The sequence below is a fragment of the Pelophylax lessonae genome (assembly GCF_965119305.1).
Source record: "Pelophylax lessonae genome assembly, chromosome: 2".
Lineage (NCBI taxonomy): Eukaryota > Metazoa > Chordata > Amphibia > Anura > Ranidae > Pelophylax > Pelophylax lessonae.
In genome coordinates, this window is record NC_138769.1 from 696,959,179 (window position 1) to 696,984,004 (window position 24,826).

The 24,826-nt window shown below is 44.3% G+C and overlaps 1 protein-coding gene across 9 annotated transcripts in view; it reads left to right on the forward strand.

Moving 5' to 3' along the window:
* The window catches only part of PICALM (phosphatidylinositol binding clathrin assembly protein), a 227,370-nt gene that overhangs the window by 81,124 nt on the left and 121,420 nt on the right, over positions 1 to 24,826 (forward strand). For all 9 annotated transcript variants that reach the window (XM_082246083.1, XM_082246081.1, XM_082246086.1 and 6 more), the window contains exons 5-8: positions 119 to 212; positions 1,904 to 2,015; positions 6,115 to 6,221; positions 8,542 to 8,583. In XM_082246083.1, coding sequence (XP_082102209.1) covers positions 119 to 212; positions 1,904 to 2,015; positions 6,115 to 6,221; positions 8,542 to 8,583 — 355 coding nt within the window. The remainder of the gene's footprint in view (positions 1 to 118; positions 213 to 1,903; positions 2,016 to 6,114; positions 6,222 to 8,541; positions 8,584 to 24,826) is intronic.

Below are 24,826 nucleotides of genomic sequence, written 5' to 3' on the forward strand. Positions count from 1 at the left end.
TGTAATCGCCACTGTCACAATAAGCTAGGCCCACTGGGATTGCATGTGTGCTTTCTTCATTGGTCTGCATTTAAAACAAAAGTGCAGCTGTGCTGAATCCTGCTATGTTTATTTTTAGGGCTGATGGCGTCATGAGGACAATGAACACAGAAAAGTTGCTGAAGACAATGCCCATTATACAGAACCAAATGGATGCCCTGCTTGATTTCAACGTAAGCAGAATATACCCAAATCTAGGCAAATTGTGCCGGTTTTTCCGCCGTTAAGAATGAGTTCACCTTTTAAAAAAAATAAATGCACATCTTTTTGCAGGTAAAAAAAAAAGAGCATTATTTGGAGTCTGTAAAGCATTGCACACACGATCAGCAGATCTTGGGTGCCATGCAGGACTCCTGCAGACTTGTCTGTGTATCTGTCTCTATGTCCGTACCTTGTATGGGCAGGCAGATACACTGACAGGAAGAGACGAAGTACCAGAGCACTCAACAGGGTTATGTTAGTTTGGGAACTACAAGCCGAGAGCCACAAAGGCTGTTTGTTGTAATTTCCTATCCACAGATCTATGTGAATGAATGACGCAGCCTGGTGGGCTGTTTATTTTTTTAAATGGTGACAACGCGTGCCCAGAAAAGATGCCTGTTTGCTGCTGCAGATGGGGGCAGGCTGAAACTGTTGGCACATGTTACATCTTTCAAGCGAAATATGGGTGGAAGACGTAACATGTTCCAAAAGGTGAACTTATCCTTAAGTGCCGGTTCACACTGGGGCCATGCGGAAACACTGTAAATCCACTGCAGGTTCCCCCATCTCACCTGACTTGCAGGCAGTTCACACTGCCATATGCAAACTGCTAGGAATGTTAATACAAAGTTAATGACACCCCCTATATTCGCAGTGCGAACTGTCATTTCGGACATGAATCTAATCGCATAGGTGTGAACGCCCATGCGATCCAATTCTGGTGCGCAGCAAAACTTGGTCTGACTGTGATGCAAATTCAGCCATACGATCTGTATGGCTGAATTCGCATTGCACAGATATTGCAGGTGATTTGCAGAGCAGTGCTGTGTGAATCACATGTGATGTCTGACATCGCTGTAGTGTGGATGTAAACTCCATTCATGAAATTTGACCTTGGCACATCTATATGTAGTGTTTACTTATTTCTCTTGAAAGCCGAAAGTCCTGTGCTCCGTTCTTTTGTTATTAGCATGATAACTTTTAACAGGTTCTCCAACTAAGATAAAACCAGGCCGAATTTAGTGTAGGGGTGGATGGAACATGACTGGCCTGCAGAGTCCTGACCCCAGTCTGATAGAACATCTTTGGGATTAATTGGAGCGAGACTGCGAGCCAGGCCTTCTCGTCAAACATCAGTGCCTGACCTCACAAATGTGCTTCTGGAAGAATGGTCAAACATTCCCATAGACATACTCCGAAACCTTGTAGACAGCCTTCCCAGAGGAGTTGAAGCTGTTATAGCTGCAAAGGGTGGGCCAACTCAATATTGAACCCTACAGACTAAGACTGGGATGACATTAAAAGTTCATGTGTGTGTAAAGGCAGGCGTCCCAATACTTTTGACAATGTAGTGTATGTAAGGGTTTACAACCACTTTAATGTTTTAGCTTTGTGTAGATGGACAGGTCTCCTTGACTGGCACTTATACTGTTGACAAGCAGAAGACCTAATTCTGCATTGGATGTTTTTGGCTGATTTCTGCCATCGCCAAAATAAGCCAGTGCTGCAGAGGTCTGGCTGCTGCTTACTTTTAAATGTGCCTGCTAAGGTAATTCGTGTGTGTGTTTGTGGAAGGATTTTTTAGCAGTTGTGCCATGCTCATTCAAGTATCCACCATGTGATGTCCATGTTTTCAGTGCTTTGCATTTTCCCTTTCTCTTAGGTAAATGCCAACGAACTGACAAATGGAGTCATTAATGCTGCATTCATGCTGCTCTTCAAGGATGCCATCAGATTGTTCGCTGCATACAATGAAGGGATAATTAATCTGTTAGGTAAATAGAGCTGATTTGTCATTCTGCAACACTTGTTACAAAGCAGAAAACCTGAGGGCAGACCTCTTTTTTCTCTCATTCATCAAGTGATATCAGTGTAAATTATCCTACGCAGTATGAGGCCACATGAATGCGTTTAGCAGAGGTGTCTAGTAAATGAAGCGGTCACGTGGCCGCCTTATGGGTACATTAAGACGTCATTGATTTTTATAGCAGGATAGCGCTGATTAACACGTGTTACACGTGCGCATGTGATTATGTAGTAGACTGTTGATGAATAGGTAATGAAGATCCAAATCTGTCAAACCAAATCAAGTAGGCTTTTTAAAGATCCCACACCAAAGTTGCATAAAAAAAAGTTTATATTTTATCTATACAAATTGTAACGGAACTGCCGACCCACACTGTACTTGTGGTCTTCCGCCAGTATACGGCTTCCTTGCAGTCATGAACATATATGCCAGATTTTCCCAGCCGCCCTCATACAAAGCTAGCCAACAACTTAGCTTGTACAAGTTTTGGAACCTTCTCCTTTATTGAACAGCTTCACACTCAATTTATGCACACATGAGAACATCCTCCTCCTGATCAAAATACCACACACAGGTCAGGGGTTACCTGATTACATTATCATATGTAGATGAAATTGTATACAGAAACAGAATTAACCTGAACTATTTATCTAGCCATCTGGACAGAACAATGTGGGCTCATTAACATTTAACAATGGGACAGGCAGACTTAACACAATCCACATCCCACCTCAAAACAGACAATAGGACAAGACTGCCAATGACAGTCTGTCCGTCTCCTACATTGAAGTACATGGAATACACATCTACGTATTGCTATGAATATTTAGGAGTCAGACTTCATGGCAACAGGTTATAGGTCTCACAGTGTAATGTGGGATTAAATCTTCATATTTCTTGAGAGATATTGCTGACAAATATAACTGTCCCACTTGAAGCGATCCAAACCATTACAAGTATCTGTCTTTCACTCCCAGTGATGGTGAATACCGTCCCACAAATGTTAAAATCGCGAAACTAGACGCAACATCCGAAATAGAATATTCATGCTGCACTTGCATATATTGCCAGACTTTTCAGAATGTAGCAACCCCAAATATTCGTAAGAAGGAATATTGCATAGTAGCTTCACAGGACAAAGCTCATTTCTTCAGGGAAAACGGTTGTTAATATCTTAAGAAATGCTGAAACTAAATGATGCTTAATACACGGTATGCAGAGCTTTGACCACTAAGAGTAGGAAGGACCACTTTAGAAGTTACTACTTGGGCAGCTACGTTCAGCGCAGAGATGACAAGGGACAGATTATGGACGTGTCACCATGGGACTCCTGAGGACTTTGGCATCTACTCAATTGGTGATCCACTATGATTTATACTGATATGGCTTTCTTTTCCTTCCCTTGATTAAGGGAGTTTGCAATCTTCGTCTCTGGGATTATCCTGGAAACTATTAACTTCTAACCTGACCAAAGTCCTTCCTATTCTTAGTAGTAACAGCTATCCATTTAGTTTGAGCATTTATTGCAGATGTCAATGGCAGTTTTTCCCTGAAGAAGCGTGCTTTGTCACACGAAATGCGATTGAGAAGCTACTATGCACTTCCTTCCTATGGATATGTGGAGTTGCTATTATCTGAAAATACTGGCAATATGCGTAATTTCAGCATTATTACTCTAAATCGTTGAGTCTAGTTTCATGAGTTTAGCAAAAAAAAAATATAACATTTGTATAAATAAAATGTAAACTTTTTTTTTATACAACTTTCATGTGTTACCTTTAAAATCCTATTGTTTGGTTTGGCAGTGATTTGTGTCCCTGAGAGCCGGTTCACACTACTGCGACCAGAAAGTCGCCCCATGAAGGAACGACTTTTTAGCGCGACTTTAGCGTGACTTTGAAGAGACTTTAATGATAGGCGACTTTGTCTGTGGGGAATGCCTGGGTAATCTTTTTCTTCGGGAAAGTCTGATCAGTCGCTAGAAAAAAGATAAGGATCCGACTTAGAGACGGCTCCCATTGAAGTCTATGTGCACAAGTCGGATAGAGGTCACCTTGAAGTAGTACAGGAACCTTTTCTGAAGTCGGAGCGACTTCAGTAGTGCATATTAAGAAGGCTCTGATTCATTTACATTGAATTTGTAATGTCAAGCGACTTGGGGTCGCACAAGTCACGTCCCAAGTTGGAGTAGTGTGAACTGGGTCTAATCCTCTTATTTCTTGTGTTGATGATTAGTGAAGGTGATGGTTGTGCTTGTGTTTTCTTTTTGTAATTGAGTTTTGTTTTCGCAAGATCTTTATTAAAAGATGAACTTAAAGGGAAATGTACCTTGGAGCACTTCCATGGACCCAAAGTGCATTCCTGTTAGCCTTGTAAAGCCGAATTCCAGGTATCACTGGTTTAAAATGGTTGCACAGTCCCCAATGTAAAGTCCCCAGAATTTAATAAACACTGTGTTAGGTAGCGTTACTGCAGTCATTGCTGTTTTGGCTTTGGGTCCCATGGCTAGTGGCTGCTCTGCTTGGTGAACACAGGAGGTCAATTGTTCGACACTGACACCATTCAGGGAACGCTTTGCTTTTTCTCAGTGGATGCAAGGCGTTATCGGATTGGACGAGGTGGAGAGGCAGGTGGTGACAACATGATCTCCACCTCATCCAATCCGAGAACGCTTTGCATTCCTTAAAGCAGTGTTTCTCAACTCTGGTCCTCAGGGCACGCTAATGCCTCGTACACACGCAACGATTGTTGGCGGTGAATATTCGGCCAATGTCCGATCGGCCGATTTTCGGCTTGTTAGTATGATGCTTCCGACAACCGACTGCGACTTTTCGGCCGAACAAAATCTGGTGCGCATGCTATAAAATTTTTGTTGGCCGTCAACAGAACGGCCGTTTGTCCATCAGTCAGTACAGATTTCGGCAGACAAAAATCAGATGAGCAAGACTGGGCATGCTCAAAGAAGAAAAAACACACGGAAAGTAAACCAGCACATGACATCACTTCTGAAGTTGGTTTTTGTTGGCCGAGAAAATTTGTGTGCAGTCTAGAGCACATTTCAACCAACACAACAACACTGGACAAAAGACGGCCTATCGGTCGGCCGATAATCGTTGCGTGTGTACGGGCATAACAGGCCAGGTTTGCAAGAAAACTGAAATACATCACAGGTGATATCATTTGCTGATTAGTGATTGCAGTATTCTAGTCTGCATCTCCCCAAGGTTTTACTTCAACTCTTTGAGGACCAGAGTTGAGAAACACTGCCTTAAAAGTCCAAAGTGTAGGCCTGTGCAGGGTAGCCACTCAACATGGGTCCCCAAAGCCAGCAACAATCATTGTAGTAGCGCTGTCTGTGTTTTCCAGCTTCCAGGAGGGTCTTCCAGGTATGGCACATAAAGAAAAATAAAAAGCTGAAATTTATCTTTAAAGTGTACCTGTAATAGAATAACAACTTGGGTTGCTGATTCTGATTTTTCATATACTGGTTGCCCTGGCTTCATGTCACATCAATACTTTTCAGTTACTGACCTTGAACAGATATGCTGAAAATTAAATAGTTTGTGCTGATTTTGAAATCAAAGATGCCAAAGCATTAGCGTGACAGCCAATTTTGGGAAGGACAGTAAGTAATGGTGGTCTAAATGGTTTCCATCATGACATCTTTCCTTTAACCCTTTTGCTGTCACCTATGTTAAGGGTTACAGCAGAACAGAAGGGTTTGTAGCTGGTCAGCATGGTAGCCTTCATGGTGGTAGCATTCTCTTCTGCTATTGGGTCGCGGTTGCTCTATTGACCATGAACTTCTAGCAGAAATATCCCCCAGACCAGTGATGGCGATCCTTGGCACTCCAGATGTTTTGAAACGACATTTCCCATGATGATCAACTACGCTGCAGAACGCAGGAGCATCATGCAAAATGTAGTTTCAAAACATCTGGAGTGCCAAGGTTCGCCTTCCCTGCCCTAGACTTTCCTGATTTAATGAATTACTGTAACCAGTGTGACTACTATATGTGTGATTTATAAGGTGTTTTACCCTAAAGTTCTCCCCAATCTTCTCTTAGAAAAATATTTTGACATGAAGAAGAACCAGTGTAAAGACGGGTTGGACATTTACAAGAAGTTCCTCACCAGAATGACACGGATTTCTGAGTTTTTAAAAGTTGCTGAGGTATGTGTGTGCTCCTGTTACTGAGGCCCAGGACATTTCCTTTTTAGCTATCAAATGCCTTCTGTTTGCTTACTTCATGCCTGATGTCTAGAGGGCATCAGTTTTACTGCCTACATTTAAAAATCCTGGATTTAACCACTTTTCATATAATTGTTAAAATTAAAGTTCTGATTGTTAAAAAAAACGCCATTTATCCGGCTGTGAGTACTGGGCGTGTGCTTCACAGTATGAAAAAACTTTGTTTTAGTACATAGGGGTGTTCATAGTACATTCGGACCTTATGCCTTGCTACCGCTTACCCCCCTCCTTTACACTTTCTAGCTATTCCCAGGTATCAAAATGACTGTAGGGAGTTGTACAAATACAGCTGTCTGGGGGTTTATAAAAACTGTGCAGATATGAGGCTGATACAAGGTAACATCGCAACCTGACAATTTTAAAAAAAAGGTGTTTTTTCCCCTATTTTTCTAACCGTTATGGCCAATTCACACTAACTTGTGTTAAAATATATGGAAAATGCATGTACATTTCCATTTTAAGTCGCGGTTTAATGCGTGCGGATGTCCGTTGACCTTCGCCTTGACGTCTGTTGACCTTCGCCTTGACGTCCGTTGACCTTCGCCTTGACGTCCGTTGACCTTCGCCTTGACGTCCGTTGACCTTCGCCTTGACGTCCGTTGACCTTCGCCTTGACGTCCGTTGACCTTCGCCTTGACGTCCGTTGACCTTCTCCTTGACGTCCGTTGACCTTCGCCTTGACGTCCGTTGACCTTCGCCTTGACGTCCGTTGACCTTCGCCTTGACGTCCGTTGACCTTCGCCTTGACGTCCGTTGACCTTCGCCTTGACGTCCGTTGACCTTCGCCTTGACGTCCGTTGACCTTCGCCTTGACGTCCGTTGACCTTCGCCTTGACGTCCGTTGACCTTCGCCTTGACGTCCGTTGACCTTCGCCTTGACGTCCGTTGACCTTCGCCTTGACGTCCGTTGACCTTCGCCTTGACGTCCGTTGACCTTCGCCTTGACGTCCGTTGACCTTCGCCTTGACGTCCGTTGACCTTCGCCTTGACGTCCGTTGACCTTCGCCTTGACGTCCGTTGACCTTCGCCTTGACGTCCGTTGACCTTCGCCTTGACGTCCGTTGACCTCCGCCTTGACGTCCGTTGACCTCCGCCTTGACGTCCGTTGACCTCCGCCTTGACGTCCGTTGACCTCCGCCTTGACGTCCGTTGACCTCCGCCTTGACGTCCGTTGACCTCCGCCTTGACGTCCGTTGACCTCCGCCTTGACGTCCGTTGACCTCCGCCTTGACGTCCGTTGACCTTCGCCTTGACGTCCGTTGACCTTCGCCTTGACGTCCGTTGACCTTCGCCTTGACGTCCGTTGACCTTCGCCTTGACGTCCGTTGACCTTCGCCTTGACGTCCGTTGACCTTCGCCTTGACGTCCGTTCTCATTTATGCACAGCATTATGGTGTGAATAGGACATAATTATTTTTCAGATGTCCTTTCGTTGATCTGCGTTTTAAAAGCTGCGCTAAAACGCAGATCAACGCACTGGTGTGAATTGACCCTTAATAATATTAAACTTTATATCGTTTTTATTAATTTTTATTCATTTTTTTTTTTTTTTTTTTTTATTAAAGCACATCATTTAATTTGAAAATAACTTTGCAATGCATTGGAGCAGAATCATAATTTTGGTGTCATTTTAAACATGACCAATTATATAATTAAGTACAAGGGATGGTACTCACAATATCTGAAGTGTACCTTGTGCAGGTGGCTGCTTTTTTTTTTTTTTTTAGTTATCTTCATTCCTTTGCCCCCCAATTTAAAACGACAAAATGTTTTTTAAAATTTTTAAAATGCAGATGTATGATCAGTTCCACAGGAGTTATAAATTGCACAGCCAATTTAATATTGGGTACAGGGTTGTAGGTGCCTCCCATGTGGCACTGCTTGGGCCCGGCAGTATTTTTTTTTAAGCCCTGAATACTGCATTGCTGGGGTGGGGGGAGGGCTCTTTATGCAGGCCATAGACGGTGCGAATTTCTTTCCTGCAACCGCCAGTGATTGCTAGAGACCATAGTAGCCACTAGTGATGATCGCAAGTAAAACCCGGCAGGCTACTTGTACCCAAGTTTATCGATCAATCAACTTGGTACATTCAGCCTACCCATAGATGGTTTGAATCTTGGCCAGCTCCTGCTAAACCAGCCAAGATTCCACCCGTCTGTGGCCAGCTTTAGTCATACCAGGAGGTCAGAAACTTAAAGCATATCATATCTTTTAACCTTTTTGTTTTTTCTTTTAATTTTAGCAAGTGGGAATTGACCGAGGAGACATACCCGATCTATCTCAGGTAAGGAAGCTTTTTGGCAAGTGTCTTGTGTGTGTTTAGCTACAATTGGGGGGGGGAACCTCCCCTGGATATTATTTCTATAGAAATATTATGCACGTGGACAGCATTTGGTGCACAGATGAGCAGTTCTTTGAATTTTGAGAGTTCTTTGTATTTGAATTCAGATTTGCACGGAATGTTGATTTTTAAAGTGTGTTTAAATCTTATCAAACTTTTTTTCTTTTTTTTTTTTTTTTGGTCTGTTAATCATACTTTTGAAAGTGTTTTATGCCATATCTCTGATAAGTGTGACAAATACCTGTTTACCTGTTAACCTGCCAGAAGTCCAGTGAGCTGATAACTTAATTGTTCATTCTTTTTATTGAACAGCAGATAGAGCAAAAACATTGCAGAAGTTGGCATAATTACAATGCAAAGTGAGATTTGCACCCACTTCAAGTGCAGTGTATATTGTAACATAATGATACATATCGCATAGAACTGTATCACAGAAAATTGACTGATGTCAACTGATGGTGGTAGAGACCGGGACCTCATTCCCTGCAGAGTTAGAGCAATGTAAGCTTCTGGATATTAAAAACTTGTACAACAGAGAATCTGAAGCAAAGTGAGCACAAAACCAAGTAGCATATGCCAAAGAGTAAAGTGGGGTGGAGGTTAATGGAGAGGGAGGGAAAAAGGGGAAGGGTCCACTGCCCTCACTGGGTCCACTGCCCTCACTGGGTCCACTGCCCTCACTGGGTCCACTGCCCTCACTGGGTCCACTGCCCTCACTGGGTCCACTGCCCTCACTGGGTCCACTGCCCTCACTGGGTCCACTGCCCTCACTGGGTCCACTAGCTGAAAAGCTCCTGTACACTCTGCCCATCAGCTGACTATAGCAACTCCCCTTCTTATATTATACAGATAAGGAGAGGAGGAGGTATTACAGTCCTAACAGTACCTATCCTAGGGTGACAATGCTGCTTCTCCATAGATACAATGCAGGAGTGAGCGTTGTGATCCTACAATAGAAAGTGTGCTACTGGCAAGATCTCCAGGTGAAAATCTGCAAAAAGGATGTTATAGTAGCAACCATGGGTACGAAGCTGCAGTGCATTACATTTTATTCTTGGGATTATATACTCTTTTTAAAGTAGCCGTAGATGATGGCTGATTGCTTTTATCTTGGCGACCTGCATACTTCAGCTTTAAGACCTGTGGTTTCTTGCCTTTAAAGCACCATACACACGATCAGATTATCGAACGATCTGTCGTCCGTTTTTTGTGGCATGCTAGTCTGATGTGGAAAGTGAAGAGGTTATTTTCATACGAATTTTCCCGTACGACAGAATTCTACTTCCGAAGTGATGTCATGTGTTGGATTGTTTTGTATGTATTCTTTCTGAGCATGCCTAGTCTTGCTCTTAAGATTTTTTTCTGACAAACTGTACTAATTAAACGAAAATCGGACGTTGTTTTGACGTACGATAAAAATGTTATAGCCTGCACATCCAGATTTTGTCGTCTGAAAATCCGTAATCGGCTGTCGAAAGCACTCTACTAACAATCCGAAAATCGTCAGATCGCTCGTCGGACGAAATTTCCTTTCAGATTTTCATATCGTGTGTACGGGCCTTTAGTGAGTTATCTGCTTGTTTGTGGATATCCAAGGAATAGGTGGCAGAGCTCTAATTTATTCACATTGCTTGTATCAGAGCCCAGGTTATTATTATGTCTGACACAAATCACTGAGGGTTATGTTAATGGGGTCTCCCTCACTGCATTCAGTGTAATTGCTGACTGATGGGATTCTGGTGTGTCCTGCTTTCTCAGGTTGCTGCTTTGTGGAACAGTTGTGTGCAACCTTGTTAATAAAAGCATAGATGGGGATGGGATTTGCATTAAATCTATCAGTAATTTCTGAAGAGTACTTGAACTGTGGAGGTGGTTGTCAATAACAGGCAGGCAGATGACAAAGGTTAGTCATCAATATTGCATGTTGGCTTCCTGCAGCGGATTGTTTCCTTAGGACTGACTTTAGAATTGATCCATCTATGGCTGTTCCCACTCAGCAGAAGCTAGTTTTAACTATCAACTTTTGTCGAATGGGATGCTTTAAAATTTTTAGTGATGTACTGAAATTTGGGCCGGCGAAAGATATAGGCCGAAAATAGGGTCTTCAGCGTTGTGCAGATTAATGGCTGCCGAAAACGCCTGCGATTTTGCAGTGTTTTTGCTGTAATAGTTTCAGCGATTTTTCCTTGCTTATGGTTTGTTTTTCAAAGGTTGTGTGAATCAAAAAATGCATCAAACGCAACACGGTGCATGTTTGTCGCATCGCTGCTGCGTTTTCAATGCATTTCAATATGTAGGTGTGTTTTTGTTGCGCTTTGCCAAATATGCACCAAAAATTTAGCAAGCACGATTTTTAACACCGCTTCAAAAGGTGCCGACAATAACATTTATATTCATTTAAATTCATGATATTAAAAATTTGAGTATAATAGTTATTTAAAAAAAAAAAGATAGATAGATAGAGCTAGGTAGAGAGAGCTATGTAGAGAGAGCTATGGAGCTATGTAGAGAGAGCTATGGAGCTATGTAGAGAGAGCTATGGAGCTATGTAGAGGGAGCTATGGAGCTAGGTAGAGAGAGCTATGGAGCTATGTAGAGAGAGCTATGGAGCTATGTAGAGAGAGCTATGGAGCTATGTAGAGAGAGCTATGGAGCTATGTAGAGAGAGCTATGGAGCTATGTAGAGAGAGCTATGGAGCTATGTAGAGAGAGCTATGGAGCTAGGTAGAGAGAGCTATGGAGCTAGGTAGAGAGAGCTATGGAGCTAGGTAGAGAGAGCTATGGAGCTAGGTAGAGAGAGCTATGGAGCTAGGTAGAGAGAGCTATGGAGCTAGGTAGAGAGAGCTATGGAGCTAGGTAGAGAGAGCTATGTAGATATAGATTAAAAATCATCAATTTTGGTTTCAGCCAAGTGCATCGTTATTTTCGGTTTCGGCACTAAGATTTTTATTTCGGTGCACGACTAAAAATTTAGATTCGATCAGCAGCTGCAACCAATCAAATGCAGCGCTGATCAGTGTATTCTATAGTGAAGAGGTCCCACTGTCAATATACAATATCACAGCAAGGTTGATTTCTCTATCCACTTCACGCTATTCATTCCACCATCCACCCCTCTGGTTGATGATTTAAAAAAAAAAAAAAAAACACTCATTCATGGCCAGCTTTAGACCTCACTCCTTCAGTTATTATAAGTGTAGGTTTCTGGTAGGTCTCAAGGTGAGAGGCTGAAGAAGGTCTCCTCTGTGTGAGACAGTGATGGATTTGTAAACAGGGCTGCAGAGACACTGCTACCGGTGTCTTCTCTGCTGAGGTCTGGCGATGGGTTCACAGCGATCTGTAAATTAATTTGCCGTCTACCACTGTGGCATACAGCTTGCAGTTCAGGGCTGCCATAAGAGCCGGATCACACTACCGCGACCAGAAAGTCGCCCCATTAAGAAGCGACTTTTTAGCGCAACTTTGAACAGACTTAAATGATAGGCGACTTTGTCTGTGGGGAATGCCTGGGTAATCTTTTTCTTCTTCCTGGAAAGTCTGATCACAGTCGCTAGAAAATAGATAAGGATCCGACTTAGAGACGACTCCCATTGAATTCTATGCTCACAAGTCGGATAGAGGTCACCTTGAAGTAGTACAGGAACCTTTTCTGAAGTCGGAGCGACTTCACTAGTGCATATTAAAACGTCTCTCATTCATTTACATTGAATTTGTAATGAAAAGCGACTTGAGGGCGCACAAGCCGCGTCCCAAGTTGGAGTAGTGTGAACCGGCTCTAAAAAAATTGTTATATAATTTAGTTAATATGTAAAGTTTAAGAAAAGGCAATTTTTTTCTTAAATGTCTATATGCAGTGATAAATATAAATAACCAACCATATAGTTAGGGAGCAAGACCTCTAATCCACTCTGAGAATGACACAAACTATTAGAGGTTGAATCTGGTAAATATCAAATATCAGACTCGGATCAAATTTTTTTTTTTTTTTTAAAGGAAAAAAAAAATTAGACTTTTGCCGATTTTCAGACAGAACTGTAATATATTGTATGATGGACTCTCTTGTCATAGGCAGGTGGCTAGATAAAAGCTCCCTGCACCTGCTGTCACTTAAGCTGGCCATACAAAAATGTCTTCCTTCAAAAAAATTTTCATTTTAAGAAAGTTTGTTCCATTTTCTAATCGTTGGTTCAAATCCATGTCCGTTTTTGAACAAAGTGACAGAAAAATTTGAAGGAGCGGAATAGAAAACTTCTTGGTCAAAGGAATTTTCAGCCAGTGTATGTGGTTTTCGTTGAGAAATTACATTCATTTTAAAAGCAAGTGAAATTTTCAAGTGACACTCTTTCATTCAGCGAATGAACAAAGATTTTTCGTATGAATATTTTTGTCCGAAAATCCATGCGTGTATGGCCAGTATAAAGCTCGGATCACACCTATGCAGTTTGCTTTTGATCCGTTTCTGCAGTGCTATTTGCTGTGCGTTTTTGTACATGCAATTTTTACTGCGATTTGTATTTGTTATGCTTTTTTTTTGGCCAGTTGGGCAGATTAAAAAATGAAAATCGTGGCAAAAACGCACTATGTGCTTTTCTGCAACTTCTTCATTGAAGTTTAATGAACCAAAAAAGAAGAAAAAGCATAGTTTTGCATTGAAAAAAGTCCTTGACCCTTTGCAAATACGCAGCGGCTGAAAAAAAAAAAAGCATTGATGTGAACGTGTCCCATAGGAGACCATGTTAAATGAACTGTAGTGCATTTCTGCAAAAACAAACCAAAAAAAGCATAGGTGTGAACCAGGCCTAAGACATTTAGTAGCAGCAGCATGCTTTTTTGTATTACCTGTCATAATTGGGTTAAATAAAAATAGAAAATTAGCCCTTTATAGTGCAAAAAGAGCTGAAAATAAGGAGTTAATTTTTACTGTGAAATAGTGAAAGTAATAATATATATTTTTACCAGTATTGTGCATTATATTTAAAATGATCGTATCCATGAAAAAGTCTCCAAGTAAGCTACTTATATGTGTGTGTATAATCTATATATATATATATATATATATATATATATATATATATATATATATATATATATATATATATATATATATATATATATATATATACACATATATATATATATATTAGGGATGCACCGAAATGAAATTCTTGGCCGAAGCCGAATAATAATAAAATGTTTGGCCGAAGGCCGAATACCGAACGCTGTGTTTTGCATTTTTTCCATTTATTTTGCCAATTTTTTGTCCTCTCTCTTGTCCTCTCATCTCTCTCTCTCTCTCTCTCTTGTCCTCTCTCTCTCTTGTCCTCTCATGTCTCTCTCTCTCTTGTCCTCTCATGTCTCTCTCTCTCTCTTGTCCTCTCATGTCTCTCTCTCTCCCTAAATGTTACTGTAGGGAATGGGATTCAGTGCACACTGCAGCCTTGTACCATAGGGTTAATGTTAGTGACACTGTAGGGATTGGGAAGGATGCTGGGAATGGAAATCAGGAAGCATGCAGGCAGCCTTGTAAATTTTAATTGCAGATACAGGGCACTGGGCAGGTCAGGGTTAATGTGGTAACATCAATTACTCAGTGACAGTCAGTCAGTGTCAGTGTGGACTCGATCAGATTATACAGTCTCTCATAGTGGTGGTAGTAGGAGCCTGGAAAGGAGCACAGCCGCATACATACATTACTCACTCGTGCACTGCAGCCCGCCCCACACATTCAGTGAGTCTTACTCTCCTCCCTAGTTTTTTCAATGGCACATTCAGGAAGCCAATCACGCCGTGAGTAGCGGCACAGCGGAACCAATCAGGTGTGCAGGCAAGCGTGATTGGTTCGCTGTGCAGCTAATCACGGCGTGATTGGCTTCCTGAATGTGCCATTGAAAAAACTAGGGAGGAGAGTAAGACTCACTGAATGTGTGGGGCGGGCTGCAGTGCACGAGTGAGTAATGTATGTATGCTCACCGCTGAAGTGTCCCGGCTTCCCCTGCCTAACACGGAAGTCTGTGAGTCCTCCTCCGAGTCCCTTCCCCCTGTAAATATCGTGACCTCGGCGATATGAATATCGCCTACGGCCACAGAACGATAGTCAATATCATATCGACTATCGTTCAGCCCTATTATTCGGCACAAAATTATTTGGCCTTTTGACTTATTCGGCCGAACACCGAAAGTGCTATTTTATCTATTTTCGGCCGAATAATGTTCGGCCGCCGATTATTCGGTGCATCCCTAATATATATATATATATATATATATATATATATATATATATATATATATATATATATATATATATATATATATATATATATATATATACACACTGAAGTAGGATATGTGGACATTTTAATTAGGAGTCAGACATGAAGGGTGGAAGGGAGATCTAAATCTTTTATAAAAAGTAGTGCTAAAAGCTGAGACTTTTTTTTTTTTTTTTTTTTCTTCCGTGCATACGATCATTTTAAATATAATGCACAATACTGGTAAAAGTTTACTCTAAATGTATTTGAAATGCCTTATATTACCTTCAGTCTATCAGCCTCAACCGTCTCTGGGTTTCCCTATAGCAAGGTAAAAAACAACTTCTGCCTTTAGAACCACTCACTTCCTGCTCAGGACTACATGTCCCATAAGGCATTGCTCCTCACATATTCACATTCGCAAGTTCTCCAGCACTTACTGACATGTATGGATGGTATACTGAGCTGTATGTGTGCTGCACTGTGTATACTGACATGTATGGATGGTGTACTGAGCTGCATGTGTGCTGCACTGTGTATACTGACATGTATGGATGGTGTACTGAGCTGTATGTGTGCTGCACTGTGTATACTGACATGTATGGATGGCGTACTGAGCTGTATGTGTGCTGCACTGTGTATACTGACATGTATGGAGGGTGTACTGAGCTGCATGTGTGCTGCACTGTGTATACTGACATGTATGGAGGGTGTACTGAGCTGTATGTGTGCTGCACTGTGTATACTGACATGTATGGAGGGTGTACTGAGCTGTATGTGTGCTGCACTGTGTATACTGACATGTATGGAGGGTGTACTGAGCTGTATGTGTGCTGCACTGTGTATACTGACATGTATGGATGGTGTACTGAGCTGTATGTGTGCTGCACTGTGTATACTGACGTATGGATGGTGTACTGGGCTGTATGTGTGCTGCACTGTGTATACTGACATGTATGGAGGGTGTACTGGGCTGTATGTGTGCTGCACTTTATTTCCTGATATGTAAACAAATAATGCATTCTGTATGCAGGTCAACTAATTGGCTGACCAACTAATCAATTATGAAAATAGTTAACAGCTATTTTCATGATCGATTAGTTGTCGATTAATCGATTTAGTTGTTTCTGCCATATATGCAGTCTTGATGAACTGTATTCATGTATCTTTTACAGCCACATTTGGCTACCAGCTTAGATTAGATAGTATGATTTATATAGGTACTGTAAGTTGTGCCTTCCTGCCTATTAGAGGAGAACTCCTCTATAAAAGTGATAGAGCCGCATATTCTTGTTGTATTTGCTGGGTGATAATGACAGATTTTCTTTCTGACACTTTATCAATGAGGCTCAGTGTGCAGAGATTTGCTGCCATAATCTGCTGCTTTGTGGCCAGAGGACTGTAATCTGATCATTTTTCATTTGACATTTGTTGTGCATTCTCCTAAATATTTGCCAGCGAACACTCTACATTATGAAAGGCCTACCCAGATGTCTGGCTTCCAGCTGCACACACAGCGCAGAGGCTTCACTCAGAACAGTCATCTATTATATACAGCTAGTCACACGGTAGATATTTTCCCAGCTTGCGTCATCTTTCCTGGTGTATTGATCTTGGGTTCTATAATCGGTAACTGCTGCCGGCAGCTGCTACATCTGCTGAACAGCATTATTCATGGACAGTCTGGTAGGATTCTGTATCGAGGATTCAGTTTGTGGGTTTTAAAACACGGGACAGATAGGCTTAAAGTGTTCAACTTTTTAGAAAATATGAAAAGATGGACCAACACCCTACAGCCTTATCGGCCCCAGCCACCCACAACTCCCCTCCCCCCTTCGCCAATGCACCTAGCTCTGTGGGTCAAAGTTTTAACATCTGTGCAGCCTGGTGCAGAAGTCCCGGGGGTTTGAAAGCCACGCAGTTTTTCCACTTTTTTTTTTTTTTTCTAGGGCCGTATTAGACCAGTTCTGATTGATCAGTGCCAGCGCATGACCCCCACTGATCAGTGCCAGCGCATGACCCCCACTGATCAGTGCCAGCGCATGACCCCCACTGATCAGTGCCAGCGCATGACCCCCACTGATCAGTGCCAGCGCATGACCCCCACTGATCAGTGCCAGCGCATGACCCCCACTGATCAGTGCCAGCGCATGACCCCCACTGATCAGTGCCAGCGCATGACCCCCACTGATCAGTGCCAGCGCATGACCCCCACTGATCTAAATCAGCTGCCATAACCCCGGTATTATTTTAAATGGCGGGCGTTCGGATTTCAGATAAGGGTGGTCCCAGCGGCGGATACGCCGCGTGATCACTCTTACTGTGCAGCGGAAGAGGTGCTGCACTCCCACAAACACCCCCCCCCCCCACCCTTCGCCGCGTCCCCCCGGCAGTGGGGAAAACAATCTGGTCCCCGCTCCTCACCGACAGGAAGTAGAATGAGGCAAGATGGCCCCCACTCGACTCTATGGTCTTGGAGGACCGGAGCGACGTCAAACATCATTGCCTAGCAACCGGTTTAAAGGGCCGATTTTTTTTTTTTTTTTTTGTGTAGATGTGAGATCTGAGGTCTTTTTGACCCCAGATCTCACAATAAAGAGGTCCTGTCATGCCTATTTCTATTACAAGGGATGTTTACATTCCTTGTATTAGGACTAAAAGTGATTCATTTTTTTTTTTTCCTATTTTAATTATTTTTACATAGTTTAAAAAAAAAAAAAAAAAAAAAAAAAAAAGCGCCCTGTCCCCATTAGCTTGTGCGCAGAAACAAACACCTACGCAAATCCCACCCACATATGTAAACGGTGTTCAAACCACACATGTGAGGTATCGCCGCGATTGTTAGAGCAAGAGCAATAATTTGAGCCCTAGACCTCTTCTGTAAACTCTAAGTTGGTAGCCTGTAGAAATGTTTAAAGTGTCGCCTATGGGGATTTTTAAGTAGCAATGTTTGTCGCCATTCTGCGAGCGTGTGCAATTTTGAAGCATGACATGTCGGGTGTCTATTTACTCAGAGTAAATTATCTTTCACATTATGGAAAAAAAATTGGGCTAACTTTACTGTCTTCTTTTTTAATTCAAAAAAGTGAATTTTTTTCTAAAAAAAAATTGCGTTTGGAAGACCGCTGCGCAAATATGGTGTGATAAATATTTCTCCATTTTATTCTCTAGGGCAGTGGTTCTTAACCTGGGTTCGATCGAACCCCAGGGGTTCGGTGGGTCAGTCTCGAGGGTTCGGCACACCCTCCGCTAGTACCACTTCGCTGTCAGGGACTATTTCTCCAGTTTCGGGCATGTCCTTCCGCTCCGCGCCGTCGTCATGGAAATACATAACATCCAGTGGCGTAGTGTGGGGGGTGCAGGGGGGGCGGCCGCACCAAGCGCAACATCTGGGGGGGGGCGCATCCGCTCCGCAGTGTCATGTCACTCTGTCATGATAGGCTGGCCGCCGCCGCCCGCTGAGATTGCTCGCACTCGCAGATCTCTCTGCCCCTGGCTCACTCTCACTGCTGGCTGTGCAGCTCGGCTCCCAGCCGAATCCGATCCAGCCGGAGCCGCCCAGCGCAGCGCGGGAGAGAACCGCCAGGCAGCCGCAGCAGCAGAAGAAGCCGGCAGGTGAGAGGCCAGAGAGCCAGTGGTGCTGCAGCCTGCAGGAGGAAAACCTAGCCTGTGATCGGGAGTCGGGACACAGGTGAAAAAAAGGTAGGACTGGAGTAGTACTGGCTGTACTAGTCTAGTGACTGACTGTGTGAGAACACTGAGAAGACTATGTAAAGGGGATCTATTTTATGGGGAACCTGGCCTGCTGTAAGGGGGAGATCTAAATGGGGACGGGACCTCACCTCACCCTGGCCTGCTGTAAGGGGGGATCTATATGGGGGACATGATCCCCCATATAGATCCCCCCCTTACAGTAGGTCAGGGTGAGGTGAGGTCCCCCATATAGATCCCCCCCCCTACAGCAGGCCAGGGTGAGGTTAGGTCACACTGGGGTCCCCCATATAGATCCCCCTTACAGCAGGCCAGGGTGAGGTTAGGTCACTCTGGGGTACCCCATATAGACCCCCCCCCCCCCCCCTCTACAGCAGGCCAGGGTCCAGACCTCACCTCACCCTGTCCTGCTGTAAGGGGGGAGATCTATATGGGGAACGGGACCTCACCTCACCCTGGCCTGCTGTAAGGGGGATCTATATGGGGGACCAGGTCCCCCATATAGATCCCCCCCTTACAGCAGGCCAGGGTGAGGTGAGGTCCCGTCCCCCATATAGATCCCCCCTTACAGCAGGCCAGGGTGAGGTGAGGTCCGGGGTCCCCCATATAGATCCCCCTCACCCTGGCCTACTGTAAAGGGGGTGATCTATATGGGGGGACGGGACCTCACCCTGGCCTGCTGTAAGGGGGGATGCTGGACATAAAAACAAAGAAAAGGAACAGACTTTGTTGCGAAAATGACATGAGAGTGGCACTTGCCAAGATAAAGCCGTGCATTTCTGAACTGGTCTCTGAAAGACAACAGCAGAAGTCACACTAATTTGCAGTAAATATTCATTATTATGTTTTTGTTTTTGTGTGAAAATCATATTTTCTCTATCGCTCATTGACAGACGTAGTCCTCGGTGATACAGCACCTTCGGGTTATGTTGCCTCCACAGGAGTAGGACTAGACAGGAAATAAAATGCTCTGGCCACACCCTAGGGGCAGTCCCAGAGGGTATATCCTCTCTCTCTCTGCCTCAGCAAATCAGTTTTTTTCTGTCTAGTCAGGAGTAAGGACCTAGATACCTTGCTGGGATCTTCGGTCCTGGCAGGATTTTTTTCTTAGAAAAGAATTTTTTAAGACCGCTTTTTTTCTCCAGTGTTCCTGTGAGATCTTCAAGCAAGAAAGCTGAACTGGGCGACTGGCTGGATGTTGAGATCCAGTGGTAACCCCAGTTTAGCCTACAAGCGCGTGCAGGCCATAGCTCCGCGCTGGGTCGGCCGCGACATAGTCCCACTGGACGGGGACTGACCCTGCGAGTTAAACGTCTCGCTGAAACGCCAAAGACCATGAGTCACGGCGCCCGTATTGGTCGACAGCCCTCCTACCCCGGTGGAGAGGGGTACTGTCAGGAGTTGGCGCCCGCCTGGTTCCGGTATGGTGAGTAGTATGTTCCCCCTTTCCCCCTGACGGGTCTTGTGGTGAACGCGGGCCCCTCTCTGTAATGGTAAGGATGGGTTCCCCTCTATCCTATAACATGTCACAGATCCCCCTAATTGAGTGTGATTTTTGTGTACAAGAAGCCAGGAGGCTTGGTTTGGGAGCTGACAATCTAATTGTAAAGATGTGTAAATGATTGTAGTCAGTGGCAGTACTAGAACTTTACTGTGATAGTATAAGGTATCCTACCTGTCAGTAGCCACAGGGCGATGTCTATACATGTATACTGCATTCCAGATCATTCCTCCAGCTAAGCAGCGGACCGCATACGGCCCGCTGGGGTCCGGTACCTCCGACCACGCTGACCACCATGAGGGTGAAGGGTTGTGAGGCCGAGATCCTTCTGCAGACATGCCGCTATTCTGTGCAGGCCGCCGCCATTGTCTGGTAGATCGCACGAGGCCGCCATTTTGGTGTAGCCTCGTGTCTCCAGCATGGGGGCGGCCATTTTTGAGGTGACTCAAACACCTCATGGAGCCAGGGGAGGCGCCGGCAGGCGTGTTAAGGGGCGGAGCCGCCTCTTTTACCCAGGAAATGGGGCCAAAGACTTCCTGTCTGTAACAAGACAAGCACTGAGCAAGCTGATGAAAACTTCTGTGCATCAGGGATGAGCCTTTGGGTCTGTCTCTCTCTCTCTGTGGGGTCACTTTGTCATTTTTTGTCGCTGGCAAGTGTCTTGTATAATCATTGACCCTGCCGCATAGGTATCCCCACCTCACCACAGACTGTTAGGATAAAAAGACCTCGTAACTAACGAGGACCTTCCTTTTCTGCTCATATAGAGTTGTTCGTTCCGCGAGGGCGGGCGATAAGGCGAAACCCTCCAAAGCCCCTTTAGAGGGGTTTCAAAGGGCGCTGGTCGGGTAAACAAATAGTCCGGCTCAGCCAAGCCTGAAGAATATAGCCTGATGCGCCCCTACCCATCTCTGGGGTGGGGGGGGGGATGTCTTCACAGGTTTCTGGAGGACACAGGATCGAGTTTCGATCACTTCCACCGGTGCGATTCTGCCCTTCTAACATTGAACGGTTTCAGGGGTTCTATTCGAACCTATTCACAATGCCCAGGAAAGCGGGCAAGGTGCGTCCAAATCTGGACTTGGGAAGAAATAGAGTCCATCCGTACAGTGGTGGCCTCCCTGCATAAAAGAGATTTCCTGGCGTCCATAGACATATAGGATGCCTATCTTTATATCCCCATCATCGCAGGACATCAGCGTTTTTTCGCTTTCCCAAAGATCATCCCTGGTTCCCACCAGGAGACTGAACTATCTGGGCCTAAGGTTGGATACATCCTGGGCAAGAGAGTTTCTCCTTGCTGGGAAACTCCAGAAGGTTCAGTCAACGATTCGGATGTTGCTGTCCGTCAATTGGCTGGGACTGATGGTGGCCTTCTTAGAGGCAGTACCGTATACCCAGTCTCATACCCGAATTCTCCTGAAGGAGATTCTTTTTTAATGGAATCAGAATTCCGATTCCCTGGACAATCGGATCCGGTTGAGCGAGCGGACCAGGAAGTCTCCGATGCTCAACCAGGGGAAGTCATTTCTTCCGATAGTATCCAGATTACCAATAAGGGTATCGGAACTGAGAGCGATCAGATTTTGTCTGATTTACTGGATTGAGCAGCTCTAGAGCAGCCCGATTCGGATCCAATCGCATATGGCCTCTTCATCCAGAGGTTTTTTCCCTAGCTGTCCCTTCATTGGGACATCCCGGATGTGGATCTGTTGGCACCTTGGCCTAACAGGAAGGTGCGGAGGTTTGTAGCTCGCGCCACGATCCTCTAGCGGACGCAGCAGAAACGCTGATCGCCCCGTGGGGGCAGTATCAGCTACGGCATGCCTTCCATCCTAAGTTGCTGCGGGAACTTCTTCGCAGGATAGAGGTGGAGGGAATTCCAGTTATTCTGGAAATTCTGGATTGACCTCGTCAAGCCTGGTACGCCGACTTGGCGAGGCTAGTCGCGGACGCTCCTTGGAGACTTCCTCTCAGGGAGGATTTGCGGTCTCGGGGACCGATCTTCCATCTTGCTTTACAGTCGCTGGCTTAATGGCCTGGCCATTGAGACCAGGTACTGAAGGACAAGGGAGTGTCAGCTTCAGTTATTCCTACCTCCAGTTAAAGCAAGGAAAGCGACTTCCAGCACATGGAAGTCTTATATTGCATGGTGTGAATCTATTGGATTTCCCCCACAGACCTATTCGGTGACCCGAATTTTGGTCTGTCTGCAACAAGGGGTTGAGCAGAAACTATCCTTGAGCACGATCAAGGGTCAGGTTTTCGGCGTTAGCAATCTTCTTTCAAGAAACCTTTGGCTAATCATTCCTTGGTGCGGAATTTCATCCAGGGGGTGCGACATCTGGCTCCGCCAGTGTGCGCACCCTTACCGCCTGGTATCTTAATTTAGTGTGGTCGGTTCTTCAGAAACTTCTCTTTGAAGATATTAGGGAGATTCCCTTGCTTACATTCCCAGAAGGTGGCCTTCTTGGTGGCCATTACTTCTCTACGCAGGGTGTCAGAACTGGCCGCATTATCCTGTCGTTCCCCAGATCTGGTGGTTCATAGGGATAAGGTGGTTCTTCTTCCGAATCCATCCTTCCTTCCTAAAGTGGTTTTCGTAAGACGGACTCACTTTTTGTGATCACGGATAGCCCTTGAAGGGGGTTGCCTGTGTCTGCCGCGACCATATCTACATGGATCAGTCAGACGGTGGTACAGGCTTATTCTATTAAGGGTCGGAATCCTCCGTTCCCTGTTAGGGCGCACTTCACTCGAGCGCTCAGTACTTCCTGGGCCTTTCGCCATCAGGCGTCAGTGGTCCAGGTATGTAAAGCGGCCACCTGGTCGTCGGTACATACCTTTACAAAATTTTATAAAATTGATGTGATGGCATCGGCGGATGCCTCATTTGGCCGCAAGGTTTTGCAGGCCGCAATTTGAGGAGACCGGTGGTCTACCTCGAGGGTTTTTTTCTGTTTGAAAATTTTTTTGTTGAGTCTCATCATTAAGGATGAGCATTGTAAACTTCTAGTTGACGCCGGTTGGGCCTTCTAGATTTGGATTTGATTTCCATTTTCCCACCCCTCATTTGTGATACTGCTCTGGGACTTCCCGAAGGTGCTGTATCACCGAGGACTACGTCTGTCAATGAGCGATAGAGAAAAATGGATTTTTGTAAAATCTTACCGTAAAATCCTTTTCTCTTAGCTCATTGACAGACGTAGTACCCGCCCCTCTGTTTTTTTGGGTTGGGTTAAATTCTCTAAAGACTGCTTTTATGACATAACTGATTTGCTGAGGCAGAGAGAGAGAGGATATACCCTCTGGGACTGCCCCTAGGGTGTGGCCAGAGCATTTTATTTCCTGTCTAGTCCTACTCCTGTGGAGGCAACATAACCCGAAGGTGCTGTATCACCGAGGACTACGTCTGTCAATGAGCTAAGAGAAAAGGATTTTACGGTAAGATTTTACAAAAATCCATTTTTAATGGTTTTGTTCTTTGTTCTTAATGGTTTTGTTCATTTTGTGCACCTATGTATAAATATATACCTAAAATAATATATACCTATGTTTTGAATTAGAAAAAATCATATTTTATTTTTCCAATTAAGAAGGGTTCGGTGAATGCGCATATGAAACTGGTGGGGTTCAGTATCTCCAACAAGGTTAAGAACCACTGCTCTAGGGTCTCTGATAAAAAAAAATATTTGGGGGTTCTAAGTAGTTTTCTAGCAAAAAAAAAAAACAATTTGGGCTTGTAAACACCAAGTGTCAAAAATAGGCCCGGTCTTAAAGTGGTTAACGCAGTCCCTGCACTACTTTGGGCCGATTTTAATGCGTTTTGGGGTTCATAGGCATTGCTTCAAGTCCAGTCAAAATCGCAGTAAAATCGCGCTACTTTTAGGTCGCATAAGTGTGAAACGGGCCTTAACATGCTGCTGTGTTGGATAACATTTGCATGTGTTTTGCAAAAGCTTAGTCCACCTGTCATATTTAGGGTGTAACATGAAACATGGTAGCACCCATCAACCCCCTACCTCAAACTGCACCCCGCGATGCAGTGATCACAATTTCTATGTTCTGCAGGCTTCAGTGCAAAAAATATATAACAAATGCACTTTTTTTAATTAGGTCATTATTTATGTAATAACAGTGGACAATGGTTTAAAATAGTTTATTCAAGCTAAGTCTAGTTTGTATGAATGTGAGGTTTTACAGTCTGCAGCCAATGCTTGCTTTCGAGAAAATCTTTAGAAGCCATCAGTGAGGACAGAAATGCCCCATATCACATAGGCAAGGTGTACTGCCCCCCCTTATTGCAGGGAATTAAAAGCTTCATTCATTCTCTGAAATACGGGGGGGGGGGGGGTCAGTACACCTTCTCTCTCCTGTGTATAAATTACATGTTTTCTTTAAACAAAGTGTAATGGATCAAAGATAGCACCAGTCTTTACAGTTCAGTGGTCACAATAAACACAGTAAAGAACACACCATTTTTGTAATTTTAAAATTTTCTTCCAGCCCTGATGTAGGAGAATTGTATGGCTCCTGAAATGCTTTGGATCTCTTTTCCACTGCTTGTTGTAATGAGTTGAACAATAAAGGCTTTTGAGGACTTGGGATTTTTCATTTGGAGCTCTTTGACCTACTGAAGTTGTATTTCCCAACTTGGTTGAATGCCCTCTTGAGGGGATTCCCGTCTTTGTGGTGGGTTGCCAATTACCTTTCACAAACCCGGTTG